The following is a 19,608-nucleotide window of genomic DNA, read 5'->3' on the forward strand; positions in this document are numbered from 1 at the left end:
GACTTGACTAAGGAAAAAAGTGTACTAATATACTGAGCTACCTAGCACCTGAAATGTCTTTTTTATCTCTATCGATGACAATGTCTGTTGAAGAGAAAGTTGTTGCTAGTAACAGCATTCTCATTGCAGAATTAAACAATTTCTGATTTCATATATACAATTTTAAGAACAGCTTGACTTGATTTCCAATATTTCTCTCCCTTGAAGTGTGCACTTTAAAAGTTTCTCTTGGTTTCAAAATTTTAATGGAGCATTCCTATATTTCCTGAAAAATATGCAGGAAATATTTTAAACTGGAAGAAACATTTGAAGCACAAATAGCATTGATTGCTCACCATGTGTAGTTGTTCTGGTCTTCAGCCTTTCCTTAGGTCATACCTTATGTTTGTTTATTTCTGAATTTAACATGTAAGTGGTACTTCGCAAATTCTCTGATTATATGATTATACAATGTTGATAGTCCCCTTTCTGTAATTTAATAACCCTCTTGAGGAAACTTGCCAGTTAATATAAAGTGAAAGAAGAGTCAACAAATCCGCTGATCCAGATGTCACTGTATGAATGAGGGTTCTGGCAGACCAAGGGGAGGAGGAGTAAGATTCTGTAAACTCTAGCATTCTGCTACTGTCATGCCTAAACTCAACTTGAAATTTCACTGACTGAAGAAAGTGGTGGAAATGTCCCTATAGGACAGTGCAAGCCTATTATGTAGAAACAAAGTTACTATTTTTTTAATAAGGCATCTTCTCAATGACGATATTGAAGGACGGCTTGTGCATTCCTGTAGCATTTCTGCAGAGGAAGCTTTGTAGGATATGCTTGGCCTTGCTGGAACTATGGGACATGGCTGGTGTTCAGGAACTCACTGAATAAAATCACAGTGAAGTACTAGCCTGTGAATATAAAATTCCTCCATGCACTTAAAAATGAATTAAGAAAACAATCTGCCTGTTATATGGATGATACTATGGGAACAGCATGCTCTGCCAATATGAAGTACTGAGTTCCTCAGCTGGGTCTGGTGGTAGGTTGGAAGTTTATGGAAAAATTGAACTCAGTTGCTAGGTGGAGCCTATGCAGGCTTCTCCAACCTTTGCTGGCTGACCAGGAAGGAACACAATGGCTTGGTTGCTGGGTAACAACCTATTTTGCTTCTCCATGCAATGTAAGTAATAGTGCCAAGAAAAGAGGGCACCATTAACAACAACAAAAAATCCACAAAACGTCAACAGCTGAAAAATATCTGTTGAGATTTAGTTAATCTTCTGAGGGCCGTTTGTTTCCTGTCTGCTGTTTTCTTTGTGGGAGAGGGTGTGCATGCATATATTAGGTGAAATCATGACCCTATTAAAGTTAATGGGAGTTTTTCTATTGACTCGAACACGGCTAGGATTTTACCTATTGTGTGTAGATCTGTCCTACTGTACATATACTGTACTGTATATATCTTGTAGCATTATAACAAAGGTGAAGTCTGCTGTGTGATTTGCCCATAATCATTCTAAAATGTATTCATGTGCTTTCACCCTATCATTTCTGAGTGCTGATAAAAATAAAGAAATAAAAAATTTTCTACACCAAAATAATTATGCCCAACGTGATATTTCAAATGGGTTTGAGAGAAAAGTGCAGTTTAATTCTTACCTAATATCCTGGAGAAATACAGTAAGTATATGGAAGAAAGTGACTAATACAAGTTATAACGCACTTTTAAGTGTTTTGTTTGAGTTTGGGGGGAACAAAACTTAACCTTCTGTTTGGTTTAGTATTTAAGGAATTTTAGAACACCTTGAAATGTGCTGGTGTCCAACAGGATCTCCTGATTGACAAAATGGGTAGAGTATAGACAGTAACATTTTAGGATTTCCTTCATTGTTCTTCCGTTGTCCCTCATCCTTAACCCGTATCATACACATTTTGGTGGCCTCTAAATTAGATGCTGTCAACCTCTTCATCCTCACTCCTTGACAGAAGTGATCCTTGTATCACTCTCGTCCTTGATAAACCTACCTGTCTGTTTTTTAAAATGTCACGGTAAGACAGTGCAGGCCTATTATATAGAAACAAAGTTACTATTTTTTTTAATAAGGCTTTTTCTCAATGACAGTATTGAAGGACAGCTTGTGCATTCCTGGAGCATTTCTGCAGAGGAAGCTTCTTAGAATATGCTTGGCCTGGCTGGAACTATGGAACATGGCTGCATAAATCTACATAAGTTAAGCCACCATATTGATGTAATTGCACCAAAGTGGCAGCCTCTTCACAGTTGGATTTTCTAATATGTGAACATCGGTCGCATGGGAATGTCCACTCAAAGATTATTGAATGCAAACTTTCAATGAGCCCAGAGTAGCAGCTTGGGTAACGTCCATATTCTAGATGGCAGACATATAAACACAGGCCTATTTTAGTGTAGTTATTGCTGATGGTGGGTTTTCTGCTTCACATTATGAAAAGTTGGGTAAAAGGCAAAAAGGAATTCTGTTTTCAAGTGAATCTCAGAATTTTCCCTGCTTTTAAAAATAAGTTTACACATTTGATGGAACTATTATGCTAGTAATAGCACAAGAGGCTTCATGAAGTAGCACAAACTATTTGTATTTATGCTAAACTATTGGTGGTTAAAACATTAGTAAATAGAAGTAATGACAGCCTGTTAAATAATGGCTATAAAAAAATTACTGTAATAAGCACATCCTGTTCTTGGTGTCATCGGGCTGGTTGTAGCAAGACGCTGAATGATTTTGCAGCAAACTTGCAGCTGACGACAGTTGCTCTGTCAAAGGGCCGGTGCCTAAACGAGAGAAAAAATCAGATAGTCTGCCTGCTGACTCAAGAGCTGTAGTTACTGACAGGCGTGGAGCCTTAAGTTATTACTGCCCTGCCTTTCCCGGTGCATGTCGTACCGATGAGCCTTGAGGTAGGGTGGGGAGAGTTAGTGGAAACTTCCGTACAGATATAATTTATAGAACTGAAAAGTTTTGTCAGAGAGAGTCTATTTGTGCTTGTTTTTTTGCAGTGGTGAAGGAAGGACTCCTTTTATTAAGTGCTCTGACTTGGATTGTGTGCTCCCTAGAGCACCTATGTGACTCGCCCTGTGTCTTGACCACTCCCCTAGGTGGACTTCTGTGTCAGCAGAGCAGGATCTGCATTTCGCCGATGACAAAAAACTGAGGATTTTTGAGAGGTGGACAGGGTCATCTTGTTTGTTTGGATAAACACTTGACAAGCTGGATCAGAAAAACCTGGGATGTTAAGTAAATAAAGCAGAAGCCTGGCAAGTAGCAGTGTGGATATTTTGTTTCCCTTTTGGTGTATGAATTTCAAAGATTCTGAAGTTGAACAACAAACTTTGCAGCCATGCAAACGGAAGCAGACTGCTTCAGTCCAGAAGCTCAGAAACTGGTAAGGGAGGAAATAAACAATCTGCTATTCCAGACCTCCTATTATTAGTGCTATCTTTAATGGTTAAAAATGAGGTACTAGTTACTGGGTGTATTTGTATTTGTTGAATGCTCCACTGTCTAATCTGCCTTTGACACTTTAGTCTCCAATTACATTTAAGAAGCTGTGGTTTACTGTTCTGAACAATAGGAAGTGAATGTGCAATACATTAGATATAAATGTTATGCTCTGTGCACCAGACTACACATTTCATGAGTCTTCAGCTATAAACGTACAAAGAAAAATTCAGTTTATCTGCTTGTGTTGTGATATGTTTCCATTAACTATATAAATGTTCTTGAATATTACTCATTGTTTTATACAGCAAAGAAACATTAAAAAAAGTTTCTATTATATGTACAGCATGTACAATATATAATTGTACTGTAGGTACAATATAGTATAGAAATAAAAATTGCAGAAGTTTCTGAAAAGTATGTGATCACTTACACTGTACAGTAGCATAAGGTAAAAGATCTTACCCATGAACTATGGGAATTCAAATTCTCTTCCCCAGGCTCTGCAAAGTGCCAGTGTAGTATTACCATGGAAACTCCAGCTTAAAACTGTACCAATCAATCAAATGCATTTCACCTAATAGAAATGTATATGTTGCATTTTGCTGGTAAATAGAAAGAATAAAGGATGGTGTCATCTCAGATTTTCAGCCTCAAGGGGAAGTAAAGTGGAGAGGAGAGTTGATGATTATCATTGTTTTCCTTTGACTTTCTGTCTTGATAATCTTTAATTTTTTTTTTTCATTTGCACTTGAATCTTCTGAGTCTGTTGGTGCCATTGCTCTACTCCATAAGATTTTTTTGTCACTGTAGTTGGTGTCAGCCTCTGTCTGACCTGTTAATATTTTACATGTATGAATAAAAACATTTGACGAAAAAAATGACACACTTCTGAATGTGAAATGCGTCATTTAGGAGAGCTCTTTCGGTGAGACAGACAAGGAAATTGTTCAGATAGCTTGTTTAAAGAAAAGAAATAGGGATTCTCCTCTTACACAGAAACATTTGGCATACATTCAGCTTGCTGCTAGCAGAGTGGGTATTCTTGTGTATTGCAATCTAAATTGGTTACTACTTAAAAAGTTACCTTCTCTCTTCAATGCAAAACCCATAATTTAAATCTCTGAATTACAGCATTATTCCCCAGTAGGTCTGTTTTTTGCCCTATGGCAGCTTCCATGGGGATGGGTGTGAATAACACCAAAGATATGTACACTGCAATTAAACACCTGTGGCTGGCCCATGCCAGCTGCCTCAGGCTGCGGGGTTCAGATTAGTTAACAGCAGTGTAGAGTTTAGGCTCAGACTGAAGCCCAAGCTCTGGGACCCTCCCACCTTGCAGGGTGCCAGCCGCAGCTCAAGCGTCTAACCCCAACTTAACTTCCACTTCCAATATACCCCCCGCTTAGGCAGCTCACACTCCTTGGGTTGGCCCTGAGGCTTTTTTAGAAAATAATCTATTTTAAAAGAGATGGGGATTGAGCTCCCCACTGGCTTAAACCGTAGCTTAGTCACTGATTCACATCTTCAAAAAGGCTAAATGCTTCTGTGCTGGGCCCTGTACAACATACAATAACTGCAGGACTGTGCGGAGCCCTGATGCTAGCTGAGACTCCCTGTTGTTGTTACTTCTGACCATTACCTTTAGAAGACTGCTATTGACCAAGTGCAATAATTAAATTTCATATTAACACTTCAAATATTAAATATTTTTAATTAGGTATTTTTCTCAGAGCTAGTTTAAAAAAAATTAGAAGTACCTAGAGCCAGTTAATATCTAATCCTTGTTTGAGCTATTGAAAAAGAGAGAAGTTATAACTTGATTTAGCATATTGAACAGACATGCCAACAGAGTTTTAGCTTAATGTTCGAAATAGAAGTTCCAAAATCGTCCCTGTATGCCTGTGAAATGCACAAAAGATTTACAGTGAACACAGGCATTCATGGGCTTGTATCTAAGGTGTGAATTTTTGGCACATGGTTAAGTGAGTGTAACTGGGCATTTATACATGATAGTTGCTGATGGGAAAACTTGGTTTAATTTGTTTTCTCCTGTTACAGTGGTGCAGTGTATATAGGTGAAAGGTGAGGAGTTAAACAGGCTCTACAAGGGTCCACAGTGAGATAGTGTGAATAAGCTATGCCAAGTACCTTGAAGCTCATTTCTTGGCAATGGGGCTGATGTTTGTGAAGCATTATGAGATGAAATAACCATTTACTAAGGAATTGGAGAAGTGAGTCCTATTAGACTGGTCACATGGATACTTCCCTAGATGTTGTTCCTGAAAATAAAGAGTGAAGGAATATTCCACAAATAAAACTATTCTTTTAGGTGAACAATTTCAGTATTCCTAAAAAGCTATTAAAAAAAAAAACTCTGCAGAATTTGGCAATATTAATAAATATTGATTTGATTTGATATTTGATATTGATTTATTGGAAAATTGTAAAACTTTGCTTTAAATACATGAACAGTTTTTTGTTTTTAACTTTTAAGTACCATTTGTGTGGTTGAATAGAAACTGTTGGCTGCTTCCTGAATCTATTGGTCTCCTTCATCTTGCTTATGCAGGGGCACATGTAAAACAATGTTGTGTCTTCTGTCTCTTTAAATTATGTCATGATTGTTTCATTGGTGAAAAGGGAGAAGTGATGACAATTTCATTTCAGTAACTGAGTAACCCATTAATTAAATTTGCATCTTACTAAACAAAGGTAAAGGGGAATAAATGGTACAAAAATATTTGGCCTTGTTGTTAGTACTTGTGGCTGAGGATAGCAGTGTTTAGCCAAATGGGCTATTGCAAGCAAGGTACCATTTGGCTAGAAAAATTTTCAACTGTTAATCTACAGCAAAACCTTGGTTACATTCCTTTATTTTTCCAGTCTGCTGATTGAATGTGCATCATAGGCAAGTGGAATGAAGGCCAGTATAAAGTGTGGAGGTTAAGCCTTTAACTGTAGAATGGATTCCCTCCCTTTCCCCCCTCTACCTCCCTGGTTAATCAGGAAAAACATTCAAAACATAAACTGTAACATGTATTTTTTAGCATAATGGTAGTAACTTAAAGCAAAGAGTGAGAATTAATTGATTCTCAAAATGGAAAAAATATTGCAGCTGTTGCATACAGTTTGCCCTTTTGGTAAATTACTGAACTTTCAGTGAGATTGTTTGTTTTAATTAGTACTTTAATAACATGATCTGCATAAGAGTGAACTCTTAGAGGCTACTTGTTTCTGCTCATAAGCTGGTTCTTTAACCCTTTCCCTTCACAAAAAGCACTTGCTGTTGGCTTTGAATATTAGACCCTTGTAAAATCGAGTCTCTTTGAATAATTGTGCTCCTTTAATGGTTTATCTCAAGAGTTGTTTGAAGATTTCTACACCTGGAATTCTGTAGGGGGGTTACAAAGGTCACTGTGGCTAGGTTTCTTGCTGTCCACAATACTGTTTTCCTGTCTCTATTGGCTGTTTGTCAGGAGTTGCAATTTAACAATGAAGTCCACATGTTTCAGAGAGCTTTTCCTTTAGGCATGCACACGTTCAGGGTATGCGTCATAGAAATCTATTCATAATCAAGTCTTTCTAAATAATATTATCTTTATGTAAATGCATTTATGAATGTTACTTCCCTGTGCTTAGAGGGGGCAATGTGCTCTTTAGGCAGGAAGTGAGAACTTCCGTAATCATTGTTCTATTATATACTGGCTATGCCAGGGCAGTGTTAGGAATGGGTGTAAATACAATATTGTAGGTAATAATTCCAAATGGACTTGTGTTTTAGGTTGGTATTGGTATTTAGAAGGTTATAGTCTTGTAATTCTACATAAACTAACCCTAATTTCAGTTCCCTGGTGGTGGTGACCTTTGTTTGCAGGTGAAATCAAAAGGGATTGCAATGTTCAAATGCAGTATTGGAGCTAGAGAAACTGACTACATTTACAGGCTGCAGTTTTCTTTTCTCACCAGTGTGATGCTGGAGAAGTTGAACACAATAGGCGGAATAAATATCTGCTATTAAAAACAGATATTTATTTTCCTTTTTTTAAAATAGGTCACTTCTACTTTTTTATTTGAGGTAGAGAAACCCCAAGTGTTCAGGTGTAGGGTAGAGCAGTTCATCCAAGAGAAGAACATCAGACTTTTTCATTGTTGCAATATGTCTATTATAGGGGCTGTTGGGGCTTTAAATATTTTGGTGTTCTTCTGTAATGATTCAGAAGTGGCACAATTTGCATTTAATGCAGTGTTTTGGACAACTTCTGTAGAAAACTGTAGTTTTTGTAATAATGCTGGCTTCCATGTCCTCCTTGCCTCAGTACGGTAATTGCTGCCTGTTCCCTCTCTCCTACCCAAAGCACTCTTTGGAATGCTTTTCTATTCCTTTGCATAATTTGCCTAATAGAAATGGTAACTTCATCTTTTTTACGTGTCTGACAAGCACATTCTGCATAAAAGGAGCATACAAAAGGATTTTAAAATGTAACTGGACTTCAAATTTTATTTAATGTTCTACTTCTTTCTCCAGTAATTGTTTGTATGTGTGCCTGTCTGTTTTGCATAAATTCTTTATATTAGGGGCCTGCATTCCCCTCCCCCCCCCTCCCCCCCCCCGTGTTGTTGGCAAATTTTAAACGATGTCATCTACAAAATATCTGACTATCCTGGGGTAAATAGTTACTTTTAACCTTGAATACCATGAGAAGTATTTCCCATTAAAATTGATTTACCAACTTCGAGATTCTCGTGTTAATCTTGATTTATACTTTTGATTACTGTAACATTTTGTAGGTTTTTAAAATTTATTTTTAAAGTCATGAAGTTTTTAGTAATTTCATAATGTGAAATTCAGTAGCTTCCTCATGCTGGGCATAAAGGGGGGAGGTGTCTTTCTCTCATCATCGCCCCCTAAAGTTAGACCTAAGTTAGTCTTTGACATGCTTATCTGCTTGGACTGGAGGAGGGCCAAATTCATCCAGGCAGTGCCTATTCTAGCTTAGTTAGGAAACAGCAGGAGGGAAATATGCAATTAAAATTGCTACTTGCCTGGTGCACAGGAAATCAGGATATTTATAGCAGAAAACATAACATGAGCAAGCCAAGCCAGACACTTCCGGACAGAGATCTAGTCCATCTTGAAAGCAAAAAAACACCTCTCTTCCTGGAGGTAGAGTTACATTTTAATGAGTTCTGACACTACCGCATTCTGTTCTACTTCAGTTCTTTTACTGCAGCTTTCATTGTGATCTGGTTTTTAATGTTTGTGTAAAATTCAACTTGAACAAATAGTCACATGTGATGCCTGTTCATTTGTTAACAGATTTTAAGCACTCTGTGTGCAGTAATCTAATCGTGCACAATAGTTCTCTTTTGTCAAAACTTTACACGCTTGACTAAAATGTTTAGATTTTAAATGAGCCTCTGATATTAATCTCACAGTTTAACAACACAAACCTTTCTTGCAGAGTTCAGTGGATGTTTGAACCATCTATAGATCTTAATGCTAAGATTTTTATGACATTTCACTTTGTGTAAAGTCTCTACTGTAGGATAATCATCTGACATTTAGGAATAACTTTTTTAGGGCAGTGCACAAGAATCCGTGCACACAACGTTGGAAACCTGACTCCTTGATTGGAGAACTTGACTTGTGAGTGGCCTTGAACAAGTAGAGACTGGAGAGCATCATGATTAGTCTCTCTGGAAGGGTGTGGTCTGTATTGATGTTACTTTCCCAGGTAGCTGCTTTCCCCTAACAGCACTGAATTTTCTGGGGCAATTGGTTAACCTTCCACCTGAACCCTGGACAGTGCTTTTTGAAATGCATGCATAAGTGTACTTGCTGCATAAGGACGGGAGCTTAGATTACAGAGGATAAGTAAGCAGTCAAAACACAGATTTTCTTTACAAATCAATCTACTCTAAGAAATAAAAATTAATAATCTTGTGTTTGAAATATTTGGTTGCAGCTTAAACAACTTGGCAAATATATGGTCTTAATGTATAAATAGTGACTGTTGCTTATTGTGCTGACCAATATCATCTCGTTGTTACCCTATGCTCCTAACATATTTGTTGTATCCACCTATTGTCTCTCATCTTACATTTAGATTGCCATTTTTTATGGGCAGGGTGCACAGCTTTCTTGCATGCTTGTAGCGTGTCTAGCACAATAGGGTTGGGGCCTTTAGGTGCTATCACAATACAAATAGGCAGTCTCAAAATGGGGGGAGGGGCAGCATAAAAATACCCAGACAGTGTATGATGAACACCTAATTAAAAATGTAATGATGAAACAGTTCTAAATGCAAAATCAAATTGGTTGTAACATACATATTGATCTAATTAAAGTGGATTGTTTTAAGGTCAATACTAGTGCCTTGTTTGGGATTATGCTGCATTGATTTTCCAGAGATGGTGCTTGCAACTGCACAATATGCGGTATTGGTTGTGGTTTGCAATTCTTTTTTTTTATAATGTGCAACAATCATTCAAGATGATACAAAAACACATTTGTCTTTAGTACTAAGAACTGGTTTGTTAAAAGATAATTTAATTCTAAATAGCTATGTGGACATGAGCAAGAATATACTTATAAATTAAAATACACAGGTCGTGGGAAACAATCATTAGTTAACTGAAGTTCTTACATGAAAATCTTTTCTCCTTCATCTAATTCTGTGTGTATGATTTGAATTTACATGTATTGGATGGAGTGAAAAATTGACTTTGCATGCTGAGTGAGGATGTATTGATTTAAGCAGAAAAAATTAGTAGGTCCCTAGGGTTTCTATTCATCTCAAAATAGTTATACCAACATAGTTATACCAATATTAGTTTATAGTGTAGACCTGGCCAGAGAGACAAGGTGGGTGAGGTAATAATCTTTCATTGCACCAACTTCTGTTGATGAGAGAGACAAGAAGTTGGTCCAATAAAAGATATAGCCTCATGCACTGTCCTGCAACATCTTTAAGCTTTTTAATATTTGTAAGTTTGTAGTCAGTGAAATAAAATTATGAATAATGTAGGGGCAGTACAGTGTATTTGTGATCAAATACATTTTAATATTTCTTCAAGGGGAGAAGGGTGAAAAGGGAATCTTCAAAGAGTATACGGATTACATATTACAGGTTCTAAAGCATCTATGCCCTTGAAATGTAGGCCTCAATCATGGAAGTTAATAGATCTAAATTGTGTAAAACAGGGCTATGACTCATGTTTGAACAGTACCCGGCTCATGTTGTTAGACTGTGACATTGGAAACAGCTTAAGTGACTTTATCTACAATATTTCAACAGATACATTTGCACTTTATTCTTCTATGGAAAACCTGAGAACTCAAATACCTTAATTTAAAAAAGGTCAATGTCTTCTATGAAGAAATCTATAACTTGCCTTCTCTGCTGTGGAAGAGAGAATTGAAGAGAAGGGAATGTATTAACTTGTATTAGGAGCAGAAAATATTCTTAATTACAGGGTTGATATGAAGTTCAAGGTGGCTGTGTTGTGAAAAAATAAAGATACCAACTCTGTTCAGTGAAATGTATCAAATTCAAGTTTAAATTTCCAGTATGTAGGTGATCATGGAGGTAATGCTGTGAAACTGAGATGGTTTAGTTCCTCAGAAATGGAGGAAAGGAGTTTTCTAGTGAGACATAATAAGCCCTTATACTTAATTGAATTTTTTTCTGTGTATTTCTGCACAGTGTATGCAGTCTATTCTAGACTTTACTGACTACTAGATGCAGTTGCTTTAACTCATTGGCTATTCTTGCCAAAAATAATTTGAGGTAGAGGTAAGCTTTGCTTAATTCTCAGTTAACACCTTAATATTAGGTGAACCTTTCTTCTTATCTTCTTGTTGGGGATCTCTTTCTCTTCCAGTATGAATGGTGAGTGTACTTCCAAATAAGGAGGATTAGTGCTTCCCTACAGTAGGAATTTTGGTGAAAGCTGGGTTCTGATTATCCATGTACTTAGCGCTAGATGCTGTAAGGAGCGGTAAGATTGCAGTGGGGTGAAAAGTAGAGGGCAGTTATGTGTAAATGTGTAGTGGCCATGATTTAGAGCATCACTTGCACTTTCTCTTCTCTGGGCTAGATTCTAACAGCGGCTGGATGAACCACTTAAACCTTCAGGGAAAAACTGAGTGGAGCCTTTGCCCCTTCAGGGGTTTGAAAAGTAGAACTAACTGTAGACTTTCTTCACACAACTTTCTCCTTCCAACTTTTGTCTGGGATTATAAGAATAATAAATGTCACTCTGGAGGTTATTTTGGCATTTCCAAATCTGCTGAAATGAGGAAGTGCTAGAAAACTCATGTGGCCTGTTCTTGACACATTTCCAGACCAGAGGTTTTGGATATGAAGGAGAACATTTGGATACTTTAATCTAACCAAACTAAAGTGGATTTTTGTAGGTTTACCAATACTCTCAATAACTTTAGTCTTCATTGTACAGCATGCACACATGCAAACCATGCTTAGTCAACTGTGTGCTCATGTATGCATATGTAATATCAGACAAAGAGAAAACAAATATATGATAGTTTTTGACAATGAACATGTAATTTAATTATGGGGATAAACAAGTACGGCCAGCACAAAATAGACTGTATAATATAATACTTTTTTTCTTCAGAGCCTCTGTTACTTAAAAATAAACATAAAAATTTTGACCGAGCCCAGTTAATATCTTTTGTTAATTCAGATGTTTCCTCTATCCATAGCCATAGTCTTTTCTTTAAATGACAGAACAGAAAAACATTTGAGTGCAAGTGGTAACTAAAGATAGATAATATCTTCATACAGGCATCTGTCTGTGAAGCATAACAAGTTGTTATGGAAGGCAGGGCCATTACTTGTGGCAAATGAGTTCTTACAGATGTATTTAAAGTCTTACTCCTTTATTTCATGCGCTAGTTAACAAAAGAACTTCAAGTTAAATTGTCCAGCATCTATTACATTGTTTTATTATATTTCTCTTCCCAGGCTGAAGCAAGGCTTGCAGCAAAGCGAGCAGCACGAGCTGAGGCACGGGAGATCCGAATGAAAGAACTTGAGAGGCAGCAGAAAGAGGTATTTTTAAAATTTTCAGTGTGTTTTGATCTTCTCTGCCTCCTTCAGAATAGGCTCCAAAGTCCTGGAGTTACTAGTTGATCTTCTGTTATGCTGAAATAATAGCCCTAGTTGGGGCCTCCAATGGGTAAAAATGGTACTAGCACTAAGTTTGTGGATAAAAACGGTCTGAAAATGGAGGGACTGTGCAGCTTCGAAGTATTTGTTCCTAGTGAGCCAGCGTAATTATGACTGGAGCATACATGATTGATTTGTAGCCATTTTTGGATATTTTTTGTTTATAATATAAACTTTATGTTGCTTTGTCTATCAGTTGTTTAGAAAATCGTCCTGTATGTATTGAGAGAGCTCATATCTCCACGGTTTATAGTACTGATTTCCCGAGAACTGATGATGGGACATTTGTTAATCATCCTTGCAGTAAAGTAAACCAAGCTGTACGACTGTGGCATTGACCTTGTGTGGATCACACCTGTCCTTTTAAGAATGATGAGAATCTTAGAGTAAGGTCACCATTGGCACAACTGCTGACTGTAGAAAACTGAGCTCATGAAAATGTCACTCATCCTTCCTCCACAATAAATTGTACCTGTTTACTACCAGCCAAGTCTCTCTAACACATTAAAAGATTGGCCTTTTCTCTATTGCATGGGTATGTTAAAATAAAATCTGCAGTTTCCAATAGGTTAACAATTTAACAGACCTAGAGACGCTTGTTCTGCTTCTGTTGAATTTGACAGATCAAGAGCTATCCTAAATATCAAACTCTCCTCCCATATTGAGTAATTGAGATCAATATTTGCATCTCAGGGGAATAAAAGCTAGAAGAAGGATGACATTAGAAGAGGGATGACACTATCTGGAACAAACATCTGGATCAATTACTAGAACTGGCAAGATAGTGCTGTCCAAAAAACCTTACACCCTACATTTGCAGTAAACACACATCTAATGAACAAGGCAGATGTTGCTCTGGGTGCTGTTATAAGAACTGATTCTTCTAACAAATACAAGAGGGTGGGGGATGTTAGGGATAAAACAAAGGAAGACAGAGAAACAGCTGCTGGAGAGATGTCACTAGCTGAGCAGGACATTGCTAGCAGAAGAGTCTTTTACTGCTACCGTTGCTTCTTATGATTAAATGGAATGCTGTTTTGCAGCCTCAGCCAGAGCCAAAAAGTTTGTGTGGCTGACAGTGTATTTATATTGTAGAGCCCCCTGCAGTGCCTAAGTCCTGAGTAATAGGATTTCCTAAACATCATTAGAAGAATCCTTGGTAAACAAATACGATGATACTGTCTGGTTGGATAGCAAATGCACAAAGATATTAAAGCAGCTGATGATGTTACATTCTAATTTCATGGTAATTACAAGGCAATGGATGACCTCTTCCCTGAAAACTGATACTACAAACAACAAACTGGTAAATTGCAACTTAGCAGACTTCAAAATAACTATCAAAACATAAACAGCTCTCTGAAGAGACTTTGCACCTTTCCTTGGCAGCTAATAAATGAAAACCTGCTGAAATGAAACTTTTTGGAAAAACTTTGTATGGTACATAAAAAATCCTCCAAAAATCTTAATCCAAAATTGCCACCAATTTACCCAAACATACATCTACTGAATACTTTGTAATTCTCAGTGGGATAAAATGCATAGTATGTATGTTGAACATATTTATTTTATATTTTACATGCTCACTATATTAAAAACAAAAACAAAAACAAACCTTTCAGATATCTAATTCCCAGCCTCATGAGAGGGCAGGGCTGGAGAGTGGCTACAGATGCAGTTTTTCATTGACAAGAGTCTTACAGATATTAAATTAGAAGGCCAGAAAGCATTGCTGTAACATATATTAAGTAACTACCAGCCAGGAGATTCCTTGGCATTTAAAGGTACCTTGGATGAGAACACTTCGTGGACATGAGAGGTCATAAGGGTATTTGGCCTGTTTTATGAAGGGAAAGGGGGAAAAAAATGTTCCTGAGCTACATGTAATAAAGAAAATGCTGCTGCCATGCTGAATAACTAAAACTCAAAGCACTAATTTTATTTACTTTAGAAGGTTTTGATGGAGGCATTTATAGCAGTTAAGAACCAGTAAATTAGTGAATGTGTGTGCACTTTCTTGTGCTTAAAGCAGTGCACATGTTCTGACAGATTTGCTTAAGCAGCATTGATTAGTTGAGAAAATATGTACATTGTTAGCCCTTAAATTAAAACCTTTCAGATGTTATCACTGCAAACTAACTTTCTGGCCTCACAAAAATGACAGTATCACTTTCAGTGGCAGTGAGGCATTGTGGTTTGAATGAGGAACTGGAAATTGGACCCTCTAGCTTCTGTTCCTAATTCATCCACGAGTGTGTAACATTAATGAAATCTCTCAACCTTTGCTTCATTGTCCCCACTTGTAAGGTGGGATATTTGCATCACAGGGATAAAGCTGACATGTTTGTGTAACATACTTTCATATAAGTGTAGGAAAATTGTTGTATAAAAGCATAGTATAAATAATATCTTAATCCTTAGTTTGAATTTTATTGCATGTAAAATGAGCTATGAATTTTTACTAAGAGAGCTGACTGTTAAAACAGATCATGTAACCATGTTCTTCAGACTACCCATATGTAGAGCCTAGGCTGGCTCCAGGTATGTAGTGAAAGCTGATCAGTAAATGGAAGAAATAGTTGGCAGAGGGCCAAATTCTGACCACTATTTTGGCAGAATTTATTTGCATTCCATGGATACAATTGAGGGCAAAAATTGGTGTATAGTTACAAATTCCTTCTCTTTACCTAGAAGCTAAAAATATCCTTTAGTCATTTCTTCCATCCACAGTTTGACTTTTCTTTTAAAAGGAATGTGTGACCCATAGTATATATTGCACGTTACCTGAGGCATATTCATTGTTGCTTATGTGGAGTAAGCTTTGGCTTCCTCTCTAACACTGGTTTTAATTTGTAGCGTCTCCTGGTGATTCCAGAACTTTCCATGTGTAATAATGACAAATTATTTACCATGTTACTTTAGTGAGAACTACAAAATAACTGTACAGTAATTCCACTAAAAACATTTTTACTGCACAACAGCATAATGATTAACATGTCAATAATTAATATTTGCAGTAGAATAGAATTAATGTTAAGAATTAGGTAAACTGTCTTTGAAAAGCAGACTGGGTTCAGCTCACACTAACACCTCCAGCTGCAGTGGGGCAATTTAACATTCAGAGCCATGGCAGATTGAACAGAAAAAAAGGGAGATCCCCATTTGGAGAGATGAGGGTAGAACAAGGTTTGGATAATTTGGTGGTAAAGTGTGCGGATGTGGCATGACATGAGAAAGGGCAAGGAGAGGAAAGGGGTACCAGCGTTTTTGTGGGGAAGAGCAAGGTGGTCTCATATGACAGTAAGCCAGGTATCTTAAAAATAGAAACTGTAATGGGGGGGTTCAGGTTGGACAAAGATGGACACACGAACCAGGGTCTGTGATATGCTGTGTCAAGAAGATAAGTGGGGCATTAGAAAACCTGGAGGAGGAGAAGTGGCACAGAAAGGAAACTGAAGGTTACTTTGGTAGTGTATAATATCCCTACCGTGAGTCTAAAAAAATACTAAATTAGTTTCTTTTTTCAGGGGAGAGGGTAAAATGAGGAAAAACTCCAGAGGCTCAAAGCATCTTGAAAAGCAAAGAGTAAAGTTAATCAAAGAGAAATCTCAGTTTTGATAATGAGCAATTGAACAAAACGCTTTGTCAGTGAAGCTGGAAGCACAGTGGCACCAGAAGAATTGTGTAGATTCTTAGCAGCAGAAAATAGAGATCCTAGAAGGAATTCATCATTCACAGCTGCTGCCAGGTAGTAATTCAGGGTTAGGGACTGAAGAGGGGGATAGAGAAGGAAAGTCAGTGAATTGGAAGAAAACGTATCTGGAACATTAAGAATGAAGTGTCCGCAATGACTGAAGAAACAAGAAGTTGACTGGAATTCTGAAAGAAATACCAACAAAATGAAAAACAGATCCAGTATGAACTGGAAAATGTAGATATTGCATAGCTAGTGTCTAAACAGCTTGATAAACCACACATCTGTGCCATATGGAACACAAACCACGAATTGTTCCTTAACTATAGGGACAAGGACAATTTAGACATTTGCTTGATGAGCTTTTGAAAGGGAATGCACACATGAAAGGATGGCTAGTGGAATAAAACAATTTTATAAACAGCTGCACCTTAGATGTGAACACTGATCATCACCAACACAAAAATACTAGGCCAGGATGTCTAGTTAGCTGAGCACTGCGTAAGCCACCAACCAGGGGCAGAGAGTATCAAAGGATCATGGACGAAGTGATGGGGATGGTAGAACCCAGCCAAATTGCAGATTTTTGATGTACCAAAGAGCAGCGACATTTTAAGAGGGGAAGGAGGTGTGTGTGAAATTTACATATGATACATATGATAGTTCTATAATCTATAGAGATTAGGATCAAATCCATTTGGGGCACTGTGCTTCTATGACATATAAAATAAATTTCCTCTCCTTTGGGGAGAGGAAATCAGACGCTTAACCCATTAATACGGTATGTAAGAACATAAGAGCTGCCAAACTAGGTTAGACCATGGTCCATCTTACCCAGTATCATGTCTCCTACAGTGGCCTGTACCAGAGCTTCAGGGGGAGTGTACAGAACAAGGCAATTATGGAGTGATCCACTCCTATCATCCATTCCCAGTTTCTGGTAGTCAGAAGTTTAGCGTCACCATGAGCATGGGGTTGTGACCTTGACCATCTTGGCTAATAGCCATTGATGGCACTATCCTCGATGAACTTAGCCTGTTCTTTTTTTTTTAACTCACTTACACTTTTGGCCATCACCACATCCCATGGCAATGGATTCTACAGGTTGATTGTGCGTTGTATGTAATGTGCAATGCTTATGGTACTAGTCCATTTCACTCACACTTTTAGATATGTAACCTTATGGATGCTTTTACTTCCTAGTGGAAAAGGGAGGTACAGATCACTGAAAAATGTTGTCGGGATGGCATGGTTTTGGAATAGGCCTGGCATGTACCTTTGTTTAAAAAAAGTGGTGGAAAGTAGATGTCAAGAGGGCAAAGCGTATGGTTAAAGATTCCCAAGGGTAGCACTTTTGCCATCCCCCACCTAGAATCTTTGTAAAAATCATTTTGAGTCCTTTTGGTTGAGAGAGCCACCTGAGAATGCCTTTAAAAGAGAACCAACTTTCTGATCTTGTGAGTTACTATCAAGGAGAAAATGGACCTATTCTGGAGTACATGGTCGAGACAACCTAGGTGCTAGCTGTAGTGAGGGATATGTGGCAAGCCTGTGAGCCATGAAGAGGGCAAAAATAAAATAAAAATCTAGAGATTATACTGACAAGATTATTATCCTATTATGTTTAACATAAAAACATAACATTCTTATAAATCTTTCAGTCATTAAGAAAAAGAGAGCAATGTAACCCTGTGAAGTTCCCAACCTATCATATGTTCTACAGGGTAAACATACTTCTCAAATTCCTGTCACTACACAGTAAAATCTTTTTCCTGTTCTGAATTAAGGATAAAACAGATTCTGGTTATATACATTAAAACATGTCCTGCAAGTGATTCCTTTCTATTGCAGCATTCTAGTTCTCTGCAGTAGGCTTATGGTTCAAAGGAGACACCTTTGGAAAGGCTTAAATGTAAAGCTGCTCTTATCAGAGAAATCACCACAACACTTCATTTCATCAGTATTTCAGATTCAGCCATCTAACCTTGGTGAAGTAATGAATTTATTTGTGGCATCTTAGTCTAGGGACCAATATAATGCCTGTCATCCCTGGGGGCATGGGAGGTGGATAAAGTGCCCTCATCTGGGGCAGATGCCAACATAATTTGTTATATTAGCTATTCAGAGCAGGCAACAATTGTTTTTTGCCCTTCCTAACTCCTTTCTAAACTGTCCTTACTCTGCAGGAGCTGCAGCAATGTAGGACCTAAGGGCTCATCTACATTTAGATCAGTGCAACTGCACCGCTGTAGTGCTTAGTGAAGGCACTGCCTACAGCAATGGGAGAAACTCCCATTGGCGTAGGTTCTCCACCTTTCCGGGAGGTGGTAGGTATGTCGTCAGGAGAAGCCCTCCAGTTGACATAGCACTGTCTACACCTGGAATTCGGTCACTATAACTGCATCGTTCAGGAGGCATGGATTTTCCACACCCGAGCATGTAGTTCTACTGACAGAGGTTGGTAGTGTAGACCAGGGATCAGTCTTCCCCCTATGCTCTGTTGGTGTCATTCAAACAAACTCTGCCCTTGGTTGTAGTGTTACTGTCATTCTACCTCCAAGGTATGGTACTCTTATATTCCTTACTGAGAGAAATGGCTGCATAAATTCAGGCCCCTGTTTTTTGTCAGTACAACAATGATGATGATTTCTGTAAAGCAGGAGGAATTTCTGAGTACACAGCTCAGTTTTTCTGAACAGGAAAGTCCCTAAATCAGTGAGATTGCCAGGATGTAATTGAGAGCAGAATGTTTTTCTAGGGCTGTAGAATAAGTTATTTTGTATTTAAGAAATACTATACAATATTCTGTAACAATGATACAAGACATTAACATTATTGTAAACTGCAGTTTCCTGAATAATTACTGTAGAATGATCAGATATGTTTTACATAGGAACATTTTGGTTTTTCCATTGACAAGGCTTTAAATGTTTTGCTTTTTTTCTAGGACATAAACCTAGATACCACTGTTTAAATTGATAGTACTGTCTGAAGTGAGAAGAAAATGGTAATCTCATCCCACTCTCTCTAATCCACAGCAGAAAATCCCTACATATCATCTGACACAGCAGACAGCTGTACACTTCAACAGTCCGCTTGCATTTGACTAACTCTTCTACTGCCATTACAGTCAGAATGAGGATGTAGTAACACAAAAAATATTTGCATTGCTATCTTTCTATGGCTGGAGGATTTTCTTTTCTCACTTTCACATACAAATCCAGAGGAGGAGGAAAATATATTTATCAGCTACAGC

General features: G+C 37.7%; 1 protein-coding gene across 17 annotated transcripts in view; it reads left to right on the top strand.

The window, feature by feature from the left end:
* The window catches only part of LRRFIP1 (LRR binding FLII interacting protein 1), a 167,377-nt gene that overhangs the window by 59,349 nt on the left and 88,420 nt on the right, over positions 1-19,608 (top strand). For 13 of the 17 annotated variants that reach the window (XM_067548686.1, XM_067548688.1, XM_067548691.1 and 10 more), the window contains exon 2: positions 12,455-12,541. In XM_067548686.1, the coding sequence (XP_067404787.1) occupies positions 12,455-12,541 (87 nt within the window). Of the gene's footprint in view, positions 1-2,650; positions 3,406-12,454; positions 12,542-19,608 lie in introns of those variants that run through there. The other 4 variants (XM_067548690.1, XM_067548676.1, XM_067548685.1 and 1 more) reach the window with 4 other exon arrangements.

This window comes from Emydura macquarii, unplaced genomic scaffold, assembly GCF_026122565.2.
Source record: "Emydura macquarii macquarii isolate MOO-44397 ecotype Brisbane River unplaced genomic scaffold, CSIRO-AGI_Emac_v2 contig_1253, whole genome shotgun sequence".
Lineage (NCBI taxonomy): Eukaryota > Metazoa > Chordata > Testudines > Chelidae > Emydura > Emydura macquarii.